The 15,170-nt window shown below is 38.0% G+C and overlaps 1 protein-coding gene across 1 annotated transcript in view; it reads left to right on the top strand.

The window, feature by feature from the left end:
* The window catches only part of LOC117382974 (adhesion G protein-coupled receptor A3), a 368,539-nt gene that overhangs the window by 74,838 nt on the left and 278,531 nt on the right, over nt 1-15,170 (top strand). The window contains exon 7 of the mRNA XM_055227043.1: nt 3,467-3,680. Within this exon, the coding sequence (XP_055083018.1) occupies nt 3,467-3,680 (214 nt within the window). The remainder of the gene's footprint in view (nt 1-3,466; nt 3,681-15,170) is intronic.

Here is a 15,170-nt window from a genome sequence, read left to right as displayed (position 1 = left end):
GGAAATGCGTGATGCTTTTAGTGAACATTTTATCTCTGCATGTGATGTTTTGGGTAACAATGGTCAGCGGTGCCTGCGGGGATATGCCTGCATGCGCTGAATCCAAATGGATCTCCCGAGTTACATGGAGCAGAGCGACAGTGATTATTGAGCAAATCGTTCACCTTTTGAAATGGAATCAGTCTTAAAATTGTTCAAGTAACCTTTCCTTTCTCTCTGTTCTAGATTATGGAGATATAATATACCTGCAGACTTCAGCCTCTACTTTGAAACCTTTAGACATGTAAAACTGGATACACTGTTGCCAATAATACACTTTAATAATTCAGTGATAAACATTTATAATCACACCTAAGATAAGATATGCCTTTATTAGTCCCACAGTGGGGAAATTCCAGTATTGCACCGCACAGTTAAAGAACCTGCCCCTGTTTTTAAAGTCTTAAATGGACCTATGTAGTTAAGGCGCTCACGCAAAAGATAGTCTGGTACTCTCATTCGGCTCTCCTTGTAAAAATAAAAATAAATAAAAATGGAAAAAAAAAAATGAAATAATAACTATCTAGATTTTTTTTACAAAAACATCAAACAGCAATTAAAGCTCTTTGAGACAGCCTTGGCTCGCAGTGTTGACATCTCACTGGATTATATGTCATAAACAGCAGCGCACACACAGTTCTTTCACGCTTATGATTAATACTGAGCCATGGGCCAAAGACGACTCCCCCTCCTCCCCTCTCTCCCTCCTTTCCTTACCCTTTCCTCGCATATGGCGCTCTATGTACCTCTGAAAGCCATGCACACAGCAATATAGGGCTTTATGAGGCATGTATCGGATTGCCTGTCAGATAGCACAACATTCGCGATTGATTGGAAGAGAGGTGAGAGGAGAACGCTTGCTTATGCTGCTGTCTGGAACATGTCCAAGGAAAAGTCTAGCAGCGTATGAACAAATGTGCCCGGAAAATAGTCCCCCAAGGTGGAACTAGAGCTGGCAAGACAATATCTCTAATGAATAAGGGAGTCCATAAAGAAACATAGCTCAGTCTGAGAACAACAAGGTTTAAAGGTGTGCTGTGTAACTTTTTTACAGGGTTTCTGCCAGCTGCTTGTTTGCGTGGAGATAACATTTGCATTGAATGTTCCAAAATCGTCTTGCAGTTGTTCAGTTGTTGTTGTTGTTGCTAATGAGCGTCTTGAAAAGCATGTGTTGTTACTGTGACTTCTACAAAGATCTGACCTAATGCAGACAGACCGTGCATGTCATTGATTGGTCTATCCACCTTTCAACAGACTCAGCTTTGTAAATTATTGAAGAAAAGTTTATTCTGGATTCCTGTCTGCCTTTGCAAAGAGGGAAAAAAAACAGAAACTAAATGGAAAATTACAAGGCGTAGTTTAAAGCATTTAGTTTTGATCCAAAGTTCACATTTAGTTCAACATTTGCAAGAAATCCTGAAAAAAATATAATGTAGTAAACAAGAATTTTCCCTTTTAAAATTGTCCCTTTAAACACCAATTAACCTTTGTACATCCTCTGTTCAAGTGTTAGCCGTATGATTATTACTGCTAAGTGCTTTACAGCCAAACACTTGAAAATACATACGTGCTACATTGAAAATATCCCTCCTTCCAGCTCTCTTTTCCCACAGATCATGTCCTGAAGTGGGCCTGTGTCCTCAAATATCTGCTATAGCTCCAGGAAACCCCCAAACCGTGGGGTCACAAAGATAAACTTTTGGCTTTGCATCGGTTAAACACCTGACATCTGCCTCTTCTCGTCACAGCTCTACACCTGTCCCGCGTTGTTTTCCTGTGGTTTTATTCTAAATGCACCTCTCCGCCTCCTCCTTATCTCAACCTTATCATAGTCTTATTCTCAGCTCAAGAAAAAACAGAAAGAAAGGCTAGAGGGACTTAGCTTGGGCCGCTAGGTACGTAATCCTATCAGTGATGTTGAGGCTTGTATTGTGCACATGTAAGAAGTCAAGGAGAGTCCAGTCTACTGCTCAAGGCTGTTTCCGTTATCGGCCACTACTGATCGCACAGTATGGCGGAGGTATGTTTGAACAAGGGAGGAGGGGATAAAGTAGAATGAGAGAAAGGGAGGAGAAAGTGAGGAAAAGAAAAGGATGAGAGAAGAGAAAGAGAAAAGGGATGGAGGAGAGAGACGGGGGGTGGAGAATAGAGGAGAAAAGAAAAGAGAGGGGGAGAGAAGCATTAGGAAGGAGTATAGGGAAAGAGAGAGAGGGGGAGAGGAGGGGGCTGTGACCTTGGCAGTGCATTTGTGTGGATTACAGGGACACTTTGAGGACTGAAGCTGGATTGGTGGATCTATAACATTACATGTGCCATAGAGGAAGAACCAATAAATACTGGATATATGGAACACTGGACAACATGATATGGTGATTTACCAATACAATATAGACATATGTTTTAAAATAAATAGACACTAAAATGAAATGATTCACCTTTGCACTCTTATGACTCAGTATACGTTGCTTCATAGAGTCTCAGGGTGACAGTATAACAGTCTAAGGTCATAGATAGGATAGATAAAGCTGTTGTCATCCTTACACCCATAGGACATAAACATTTTTTTTTTTTTTTAATAACACTAATAATAAGCCATAACTCCACTGCAGATGTTCTTTTCAGAATATATTTGATGGTATAAAATTGCCCAGTGATTTCTTATGTAAGGGCATAGATAAAGTACTAGGCTGTAAAAATGGCCTTGTGAACTGTATTGTTCCTTTAAGTCCCCAGATATCTCTCTCTGATCTCCTGGCCACGCCCACTTCATTTTTGCCTCTAAATTTCAAGCATTAATTTTTATGAATCCACATATATTTTTCTGTATATATTCTGTGCTTCTTCATGAAATCATTATGAAACACACCTAGATTAAATCTTCCTTGTCTCCCAGAATGAGGGTGAAAATGGTCTTGTTATGTAATGGTTTATATCTCTGGGTGCATGCCAAACAAAATGTACAACACTGCTGACATTATATTTAACAGTTCAGAGGACTTATTAGTTAGAGATTTATGGTATACAGTTTTCTTTTGTGTTTGTTTGTTGCCAAAATATGTGACCTTTCAAGTTTATTTTTCACATACTCAGATGTACACAGTAGCCTACAATCTGCAGTGAATATTCTTATGTACCTTCCAGCACACAAAATAACAACATGCACATTAACTTCTGTTCTCTTATTACATGGTGGAGGAGGGAGTCAGGAGGTTTTCACAACTACATGTCTTAATTCACACATGTATTTTGGTTTCAGTTTTTACACGTGTGAACAAGTCCAAATGCAGCTTTTACAAGTGTAACCCCCATACACCTGCACTTCAGTATCCTACTTAAGCCTTTTTATGACTGGCTGAACATCTTTACAATTAACATTACATAACCATTAACCTGCCCCTCTGTATTCCCTCCCCTGCCTGTCCCGTAGATGGCGCTCTGGAGCTGCCTCTCTTCCAGCTGATTCCCTCCCAGAGACAGCTGGTGTTCCAGGGGGACAGGCTGCCCCTCCAATGCACCGCGTCCTACCTGCACCCACACATGGAGCTGCGCTGGAGTCACAACGGGCACCCAGTGAGCACCCACGAGGAGAGGGGCGTGTCTGTGGAGGAGAGTGTCATCCATGACTGCAGCCTAATCACCAGGTAAAGATACACAGGAGTGATGTATTATTAGACAAAAAATGTGTATTGTATGTGTGCCTATATTGCAGTACCACAGTTGCATACAGGTAATTTTCATGAACGGGTAAGATATTGATATTTACTTAAGAATAGCTATTGCAGTGTTGTAAATAGGTATATGAATCTTTTTAGAAAGGATATTGCAAGGTTAGGTTGTAAGGTACGCTTTATTGTCCTTGTAGCGGAAATTTTCCTCTACATTTGACCCATCCTGCAATTTAAAAAAGAAAAAAAAAATCTATTATAATATACTGTCAGTGGCAATATGGGATATTCCACATTGTCAGTGCCACTGTAGGACGTATTCACCCAGCAACCACACAGTAACTGGTTCTAACGCTGAAAGAGAAAAAAGGGTTGTCTATTCTTAAAGGTCCACAATGAAACTTTCAAAATGTTATTTCCCTGGAATCTTTCTCTATCTTTCATCTATTCAATTACAGATGTTTTTATTACCAAACAGTAGCTTGAAAACCATGCATTCTTACTGTGAGGTTACTTTCCCCAGATCTAACATGACCTGGTGAAGAGTAAAGGCAAAGCAGTAATCTCTCCATAGGGGCAACATCTGACAGACTCTCTACAACAAAATACCTTTAAGTGTCCATCCTTTGAATATTGTTTTGAGTATTTTATCTTCTGATGTTGTTTTAGTTTTGTTTCAGTCTTTGTCCACTCTTGGTTTTGGTTTTCACTGCATATTTCTGTTAATTCCATTTTAATGATTCCACACCGTAATTACTATATGCCATTATAGTTGTATCTGAAAGGCAAATGTTGTATTTGGTGTGAAAGTTTGCATTTCACTGCTTTGGGCTATAGGCTCTCAGAGCTGATTAGCCCCTGACACAAACCTTTAGGGACAAATACGAGACCAGTCAAGCAGAATAAGTCAATAAGACATGCAAATAAGCAGCAGGATGGATTTTAATCAGATGCAGAGTGGAACATGCGACCACTGTACAACATATGGTAATTGGTTTAGTGCAGTCACGGTGTTAGTGAAGACAAGTGACCATGCTGGGAGGAGTAGTAATGTGTGTTCTGCTGCAGATAGCACATATGTAATCCCATTTTTATAAATCAAAACCTACTCCACTACATAACATGCAGCATAACATTAAGAATGGTCATTAGTTACCATATTGTTGTTAAGTACACATAAATGTATATGGTTTCTTTTCAGATTTATCATGTTTATATGAAACAAAATGAAATGAGAGAAGATGAAGATATGAAAAATAGTTCTTTAAAATGTGTAAATTGTCAGTGGTAAATGGTTACATTTTTATATAGCGTTTTTCCACCTTCAAGGCACTCAAAGAGCTTTACATGAAGGAACCATTCACTCGCCCCTAATATTTGTGTACATTAGTGTATGAATGTGTGTGCAAGGTGAGTTAAGTGCCGTGCCCAAGGTCACAACAAGAGTATTCATCTGTGGGAGCCGGAATTACACCGCCAACCTGTGGGTCATTGGATCTGACCGCTCAACAAATGATGTTTCGAGAAAGGGATTTGAACCTCCAACCTTTTGGATGAGTGGACAAACACTGGGTTACCGTCACTTGTTTAGTTTTTGCTTTAGTCCACTGTGATACATTTATTCCATCCAAGAATGGATAAGATAACATGGAACAGTCTGCAAAACACAACAGACTTTGCAAAACTTTCCCAAAAAATGTGGTTGTAAATTGCTTGGGGAAAAAAAAGGATTTCAATTTTCAAAAGGGATCTCACTGAAAAATCTTGGTCATCTTGTTCATATTTTCCCTCCTCAACCCAAAACACGCAGCATAGACAAAATCCTCCAGATAAGGTAGTCCTGGCCAGGCCTCTTTCAACATCTGGAGAAGGGTCAGGTTACCCCAGCGGCACTGAAGGATGGGTCAAATGCAGAGGAAAATGCGATCAATAAAGTTACTTGACCTTAACCTAAAACTCAAATCTGATGCAAATACGCAATTACTGTATGTATAGGGCATCCTTTTACTCTCTTCTCCCCCTGCCTTGATATACAATATAGGCCTATTAGTTGGCAGTTTTCCTCACCATTTCCTGTTGGTTGATGCAGACATGTAGCGATGTTAAACAGTTGGGCTGTGTGGTCTTGTGAACACCTTCAGATACCCCGTGTGTGGTGCAGTGCTGATGTGGTATATTGTGTATGTTTACACCTCGGCCTGATTTCCCTTCTGTGATGTCTCCTTGATAAGGAGCCGAGAGGACAGGCTCAATTGGCTTGGCCCGGTGCCAGAGCCTCCGACCAATCAGCACAGCGTCTCTCTGGAGACTGCCCCCACCCGCTTCTCTATCTCTGTCCTGTGTCTGTCTCTGCACGTCTGTCCACTCCCACAAACCCCGATACAAAACCCCAGATTGGCTATGATATTGTGACTATTGACCTAAACCTTCATTTTAAAACCTACATGGGTCAACAAGGACTTAGAAAATGGTCCTTAGAAAGTAGAGAGGTACTGGTACTTTCTGTAGTTGGCCCCAGTGCAGTTTATTGCATAGTACTTGTACCTCTACACCATGTCTATACTGACCCCCTGGTTGAAGGTGGAGGTCACAGCTGTTGAAGATGGCAGCATAATAGGCTTTGTGCACCGCAGCATACTAGCTAGCTCACTATGTCTCAAATTAATTAATATAAAGAGTATCCGATTATTCTTCTCTGTAGAATACTTCAGTTTGTGGTATTGTTTTAATATTTATTACGCCTCAAAATTTGTGTTGGCAATGACACACAAACATTGTCCTTTCTAAAATAGTCCTCCGGTGAAGAACAGTGGTCCCTCGCAAATGTGTTCAGCCAAATTTACATAAATGTTCAATCGCAGTGTGACTCTGAAGTGCTGTACGTTTGCAAGTTTTTTCCCCAACAAAACCCACAATGTCGATGAAACGTTCTGCACCGACAGATTTCAGAAACGCTTTGGACTTAAGTGTTTCTGTGCGTGGAGAGGCGCCTCTGCAGATATCACTGGAGCAGAGACACGTGAACAACACATTTAAAGTGATCATCGAGGAAGAGGGATATAATATATGAAGATTTGAACTTTGAGAGTGTTTAAACAACAGAAATGTGAGGAAATGTTAATGCCTTTCTAAGAAAAGTGTATAAAGTGTGTGGTGAGGGGTTTTACGGCCTTTAAACATATATAATAATTGTAAAAAAATAAAGCTGACTACTGTGGATTTCGCCTATTGCAGGTTTTAGAACATAACCCCCACTGTATTCAATTTTATTTATGTATTTGTAGTGTTTAACATGTTGTTAGTGACATCCACCCACATATTCCTTTTCTTATCTTTAAATATTTATTCATTTTACTCATTTTTAGCATGACTCTGCAAAAACCTCAACTGTCTACAGGGATGCACTGGCAGAAACAATATAAAAAGTATACACAAGAGCCACAGAATAACCCAGTAAGATGGTGGGACACACTGTAGGTTCAAAATACCTCTGCAACATCTTATTCTCACCTGACCAATCTCCAGATCTTGAGATAGTCTTGATCAGGACTACCTTAGCTGCTGGAGGATTTTTACCTACCGTGCATGTTTTGGGTAGATGGGGGAAACCAGAGTGACCAGAGGAAACGCATCCAAACATAAAAAGAACAACCAAACTCCACACAGAAAAGCCCCGAAAGTCAAACCTTCAACTTTTCAAAGACCTTGTAATTTCTCAAACTCTTTCTCGGTCTAGACACATTAATTAGACCTCAACTTTGTTCCTCTATTGTAGACCCATTCAAACTCCATGTTGCATCTTTTATTAAAATGTCTCCCAGTCTTCCAGATGTTTTTGATGTAACGCCCTGGCAACCCAACCACGACAGGAGCACACAGGCTGTTGATTAGTTTAACTGCAGCCCTCGCCTCAGCCTCGAACATAAATATTGATGGAGCGCTGAAAGAAATATGCTCCCATCTGTCAACATGTCTGCATCACTGGTTATTGTATGGTTTATCTGGCAACCACAATGCTAGCTACTGGGTATACCTTTTCCTATTACCTCACTCAGTCAAAATGTGTCAGTGGCGGGTAGTGTTCATTTACATTTTCTTGAGTAATTTTGTTCTAAAATGTTACTTTGAAGTACTATAATATTTTTAAGGAAGAAATAGATTTGGTAACTCTTAACAATGTGAGATAGTGAGTTGTCTTGTTTAGAAAAGGCAGAATCCGTGCAATATTTGACGTTTTGTCTTGATACAGCGCTCATACACTTTACTTTAAGTATCTGCCAATATCCGATATCACTCCCTACACAGTACCAGCGTAGGGAGTGATAATGCCATTTTTTCTCTCTCAAAACACAGTTAACTTATTTCAAAATGTATCCAATTGCGTTACGTAACTGTTATTTATCCCGCAAGTAACTAAACAGCTTTGTATGAATAAAAGTTCAAACATTATGAGACGCCCTAGGCACACATCAGGCAGTAAATAGTTTTATCATATCCAGTTAGAGTCCACGCTAGGATATCTGCTGAACCGATACCATGGAACCAATACCTCATCCAGCACATTTTAGTGGCTCAGCACCGATATTTGATCAGTATCGTGTCGGTTCATCCCTAGTTTTGTCCAGTTGCATTTATATTAACTGAAAATGATCAGATTTTACTGCCGGATAGTTACAATGTTTACGTTTTTACACTTGCATGGGTAATTCTTGGACCAATATCTCATACTTGTACTTCAATAATATTATTTAGAAGTAACGATTCTTTTACCTGAGTACAATCTAACTTATGATCTCATGACTTACCACAGCACTGTTCTGACACTGCGTTGAGTCCTGTAGTTAGCACACTGCCAGAATAATTGGTTAACAAGCAGAGAAAGATGTTATAGCGTCTGCATTTCTCTTGTTTTGACATTCTCAGTTGCTATAGCTATAACTCACTGGTTGTTAACTTTGCCTTTCATTTTAGGATCAAGGTCTACTCTCTATGAAAAGTTGAGGACGTTGAAGCCTATAACCTGAAAACAATTGAATGAGTAGAGCCGTACACTGGCCCTGAGTTGAGGTGAAACATATAGATTTGATAAAAGAATTGTTATCAAGGCAAACGCTGCAGTGGGTGATATGGGGGAAAAAAAAAAAGAAAAAAATTTATATCTTATATCCATCAAATTATATCTTATATCCATCAATCTCGATTTTATTTTATTTAGGCTTTTAAAAGTAAAACAGTAAAATGGCTCTTAGTATTGATTTCATAAACATAAACTACGCATACTTTTAATCAGTGTTATTTAACCTATTTTGTTCCCTCTAGAGTTTAAAGGGGATTGGCTGTTGAACCCCGGCCATATCATTGACATTTAGACTGAATAAAGTTGTATGTTGCAGCGATATTTAGTCTTGTGTTTATTAAAGGATATGTCGTATAATGAATCTAGAAAATCATGATGACTTAATAGCAGTAGTGAAAGGTAACGAAATACAAGTGTAAGGTACTGAACTTAAGGGAGTTTTTAGGTATCTGTACTTTACCTAAGTACATTTTTACACGGGATACTTTTTACTTTTACTTCACTATATTTAAGAGCAGGTATTTTCTACTCCACTACATTTTTTAACTGGACTGACAAATAAAAAGTACTTTTCATATGATTTGAGGGGTTATTTTTACCATGTTTGTAGTAACATCCTTACTAAAGTTTTTGAGTTCAAGTGTCGGCTTTGAGCAAAAAAAAAAAAAAAAGATTAACAGATTTATATTGAACTGTTGACACACATATATATATATATATATATATATATATATATATATATATATATATATATATATATATATATATATATATACATACATATATATATATATATATATATATATATATATATATATATATATATATATATATATATATATATAAATCAATATCACTACATTTAACACTTTAACAAATTGAGCTCTCGCTGATTGGGACCAGATGAGTCTAAATACAAAGAATTATCTTTTTACATTTTGTAGTTTCTGAGAAAAAAATATATAAATCAAATGTCCTCATATGTGGACATTTTACTCATTTTGATAAAACATTTGAATAATGACTTGCAAAAACTATTTATTAAGACCCTGAACATAGCAACATTTGTCCTGAATGTAAAAAACAAAATGAAAAACAACAATTGTGCCTCTTGGAACAATGTGTCTCATGTGAAGAGCAGGAAGAAAAACAAAAGAAAAGAGAAAATATTCTAAACTGTTAAAAATGAATATATATATAATATATTTACATTGTTGCTGTTCTTGTTGCTGTTATTCTTCATCTAATAATTTGCACTGTGGCCTAGACAAACCAAAAACGTGTTGTCCACATATGAGGACTCAGGTCTCAGGAGGTTAAATGGGTGCTTTTACTTAAGTAGATTTCTTCATGTGATACTTTTACTTTTATTCAGTAACTTTTTACTTCAGTATCTGTACTTTTGTTGAAGGAACAAACACGTTATGGCGCTGACTGTATGTGATACATTTTAAACCTACATACACATTATTTCCTATGTGGTAGACATAATTAACGTGCACCCAAAAGAATGTCTTGTACTTAAACCAGTACACCTAAAATCCAATAATGCACTTTTCTTCATAAATATTCTCTATCTGGAAGCCTTTAGTTGGGACGTGCTTTGTCTTTGATCTAGTGCCTAGTCAACTACTACAGTAATTGTTAGTTGCAGTCCTAGTCTAGAAGTGACATTTCTTTCTTCACAAAACATCAAACTATTTCAAACTTAATCGGTTCCAGCACAAACCATCTCCCAAGTGTGGTTTGAATACATTAATTCTGCAACAACTGATGCTTTTGTGCGTCTAACCCGACCAACTGTTAACTTCCAACCTTCACCAGTATCTCAGAATCACTGGTCGCTTTGTCCTTGTCCAATCAGAAGTGAGGAGCGCTCTTTGTTCATTACATAACCAGAGTTTGGCTTGGGCCCATTCAAAACAGAGCAAACTGAATTGACCACCTACGCTGTCCTCTCTGCTGGAGTTCAACACTTTAAAGGCGCAATATGTAACTTTTCTGGTGGGAGGGGGTGCGACACCTGCTTGTCTCCACGGGGATATTATTGCTTTGCTAGGAATGTCCCACAGTATGACATTAAACTTATCTGTCCTGCTTATTCAATCACAGGTGTTTTTATTGCTCAAGAACATGGGCATTCATAGTGTGAGCCTCTCCACAGACCTGACCTGTAACTTGGCTTGGTCGGATGGCCGATTATCATTAAGAGACAGACGTGTAGCTGGACCTTCACCAGAAATGTTACTTTAAACAGGGGTATTTTTACTTTTATGGGGTATTAACTGCTAACACATAACATATTTACATCACCATTTTGCCTTTTATTGTTTTGAAAATGCCATAATCGCCGAAAACAACGTATTAACATATTCAATAAGGTTCACCTACATTTATTTCGCTCCAAGCCTCTTCTCCCTTTGTGCGTCATGCTAAGTCACTCCCCCTTCAGAGCACTTTCACAGCACAATCAGCTACATCCCACTAATGAAACTACTGCACATCACATGTTTGTCCAGTTGCTGTGTAACAGTTTTGTATCATGGTTTTGTATATTTATAGAGGATTGTTGTGTGGGAGCGTGGATGATGTAGGCTTGTGGGCTGAGCATTGGACAGAATCTTAAAGCTAACAGTATTCAGGGTTCGAATAGGGTCTACGTGGATGACATCTAAAACCTCTTCAGGCATGTTTTTGTTGAAGGAACAACGTTATAACATGGTAGAAAGCTCCAAAATCCCATGTAGCTGTGTTCTTGATTGGCCTAAATTACTAACTCCTGTTCAGATGTACAAGTTGTTAAGTTGATTTCTCCCCCAAGTTGAATCTTATGTTGCTTTTGGCACCTGAACTCTCCCTCCTTCAAATGTGCAAAGCTACAGACATTGTTTCTATAGCTGATGAGAGCTAAGTTGGTTTTGGTCCAACAAAAATAATCGTGCAATGTTCAGCTTCACCCCTCGCCCCTTCTGGACATCTCCAAATTGCTGTGTTGACAGAAACGTGCTTGTTATAAATGAGAGTCGTGGGACAGAGATGATCCAATAGGGAAAGCCTGTAACTTGACAAATGCACTGGTCTCTGGTATGTCACACACTAGGAATGTGATGGTGTATAGTAGATTTGTAGTAGAGTAAAGTTGTGATGTAGTAAACTCCAATGAAATGTTAAAAGCACATATACAGGCCACTTAAGGGACTTTGACATAATCTCTATTGCTTCTTTGGCAAATGACGATGACGTATTGATTTTTCTCTTCTTTTTTAGACCTACACGTTCATCCCCGTAGGCAGTGGTGGAAGAAATACTCCATTTTGTAACTTAAGTAAAAGTACAGATAACGAGACAAAAAAACAAAACAAAAACACAAGTAAAAGTGTCACATGACAAAAAAAATTAAAAGTATTAAAGTACCCATTTAAAAATGTACTTAAAGAGTAAAAAGTAAGTAAGTATTTTTCTGGCTGTTTTTATTTGTATATTTTTGAACGTGTTAAAAATAAACCTCTTGGCCTTGTCAGAAGGTCTCAGACAATGATTAAAAAAATACTTTCATTTTTCAGTCCTGTTCAAAAATGTTGTGAAGTGGAAAGTACAGATATCTGCTCTCAAATGTAGTGAAGTAAAAGTAAAAAATAAGCCTAAAAAAGTAGCCTTTACTACTTTTACTTTGTTACATTCCACCACCACCTGTAGGGAAGTTGTCCTCTGTATTTGACCCACCCAGCCACTTGTGCAACCTGTCAGGAGCAGTGGGGATCCATCTCTTATCCATTTGCTTGTTTTCTGTTGATTAATTTGCTTGTCTGTTATTGATCAATGTCTGTTTCATTATTGATTTTCTAACTTTCTCTTGGTTAAATCAGTTCTTATGTTCAGCCCTAAGAGGCAACTACTGGTGTGATTTTGGGCTTTACAAAAATAAACTGAACTGAATTGAATTGAAACTGAATCTCTGGATCTTGAGCTAGGTTTGGTCTGAACTACTTTACCTGGAGGATTTTTATGGAGGATTATGCATGTTTTGAATTTGAAGTTTGAAAAGCAGAGAAAAACTTTTGTGCTTATTCATAGATACCTTATATAAATTGAAGTCATTACTACATAACATCACGGCTCACCTTGTTTACAATATTCTTTGGCACATCTCATTGGATCGTGCCTTGAGTACTTCATTCTATCCCCAGAGTCAATGTTTGGCCTGAGAGACACAGCATTAGACCGCGGCCGTCCCGTTAGCCGCGGTCACCTCCACGCCTCGGCAGCAGACAGGAAACGCTAAACACACAGATTTAGCTGGAGGCTTAAAGCGCGTCCGGATTTGTCGCACACTGTTGACAGCAGGGGCAGCAGAGAGGACGTGACCCGGCAAGGTGAACCGCTGTTTGTGAGGAGGCTGTCTGCGACTCTCCAGATATACAGCAGTAATTACCAAATGATGACACAAGTTGAGCAAAGGATAAAATGCTGTAGCCACTTTTTCAGAAGTTTAGTGAATTTGATCATATAAATTAAGTTTTATTGTAAACTTTTACAAATGGCTTGGAATATTAATCTCCTAAAAAATAACCACTTTATATACTTATATTATAAAAAGTTAAATAACAATGACACAAGTTGGGCTAAAGTTAAAATACTGTACAGGCACATTTTGGTTACAGTATGCTGAACATTACATTCGCCTATTGTATGGCTTTGAGTGACAGTGGCTCAGTGATCAAGCATTTGCCCACAAACGGGAAAGTGCATGGCTCAATCCTAGCTCCCTGGAAAAGACTTCTACTTATCTGTGTGAATAATCTAGTGTGTGTGTGTGATCCTCTGCTTATACTTGGAAAGGTCAACTGTGAACATTATAGCTTATGTTGATAAAACTGGTAAGCTTGTAAGTAGGGAAGTCACTATGACAACCTTTCCTCACATTTCTAGTTTTATTCACAATTAATTACTACATGATCCAACAGTAAAATTTACTTAAACGACATATTTTGCATTTTTAGTTCTTATAAATGCAGTATATTGTGACCTGAATGATCCCTTTTATTGATTAGCAGCAGGGTACATTTTACAAGACACCTCTTCTCTGCAAGGAAACTAACATTTGCATCCAGCACCGCGTAACCCAGTAGAGAAAACGTGCCTTATTTCTTTCAACGTTAATACAGTAATTTTATTTTGGAAGTGTGATCCTCTCACTCGTGTGTTGACTTCCTGTTGTTGTCACGTTGGGTGATAATGACCTTATTTGTCTGAAGTAATTAAGTCCCACCTCCTCCAGATGCCCTGTCAGGTTTACATTTTTTTCGTTCTTTTACGTGTTGGACACACACGAAAGTGGCTGGTTGACGAACCCTTTATTTTGCTAATCCAACAGATTGTCGGTGGCTGCACGTTGAATTATTTTGGTGTAAATATGGTACATAATTGAGAAATTGTTTATGCTATTTTAAGTTGATTCAATGTGTGAGGAGAGAGGCCGTGACAGTGCGCTGTTTCTGCTCAGGCTAAACCATCATCTTGGTGAGTCAACATGTGCTTACAATGAAGTAACATGGACGAAAAAACATGCTAACGTGATGCTAACGCGATGCTAGTGTGACGCTAACGCGATGCTAGTGTGACGCTAACGTGACGCTAACGTGATGCTAATGCGATGCTAATGCGATGCTAACGCGATGCTAACGCTAATCGCGAGTGATAAACTACTACTTAAGTTTAATGTGAAACTTATTTGTACTTGTTTTATGGTATGTTAAAGCAAAAAATTAAGTTGACAACAAATGTCACTGCGCTTTTATTTCATTTTTCTCAATTTCCTGGTAAGATGTCATGTTTATTCAGATGCTAAATGCAGATGCTTTATGCAAAAACATGTAATGTAATGCTAAACCAGCTAGGGTTCACTGATTCGGTGGATAGTTTAAAGGGGTTATTGTATTATTACCTGTTTGATAATATAAATAAGTCCATTTCATGATTTACAAAAGCATAAAACTAGGATTCAAAGTTAGTAATTCAACTGGATACAAATATCAATCATATCACATGGTTAATGAGAATTTTATGTGCAACAATGGTGTTTTGAGTTTATGTTACTGATATTGTAAATTGTAGTGGGGATACAATATTTGATCACTTGAGATAAAAAAAAAAAAGATAAATTATAATGATAATAATGATGATGATGATAATGATAATAATACAATTTTAAAAAGCTATAGCTACTACTGCAAAGATTAGAGAATGAAAATGGACTTTTAACAAGCTGTATACATTATTGTTATGCAAGCTAGGTTTTTTAATGGTTGGTGACGATTCAGAAGACACAGAGATGGAGCACCTGTCCCAGAACCCTGAACTGTGAATGGAGAATGTCATCTTTCGCTACT

Source organism: Periophthalmus magnuspinnatus, chromosome 15 (genome assembly GCF_009829125.3).
Source record: "Periophthalmus magnuspinnatus isolate fPerMag1 chromosome 15, fPerMag1.2.pri, whole genome shotgun sequence".
Classification (NCBI taxonomy): Eukaryota; Metazoa; Chordata; class Actinopteri; order Gobiiformes; family Gobiidae; genus Periophthalmus; species Periophthalmus magnuspinnatus.
This window is presented reverse-complemented; position numbering and strand designations above follow the sequence as displayed.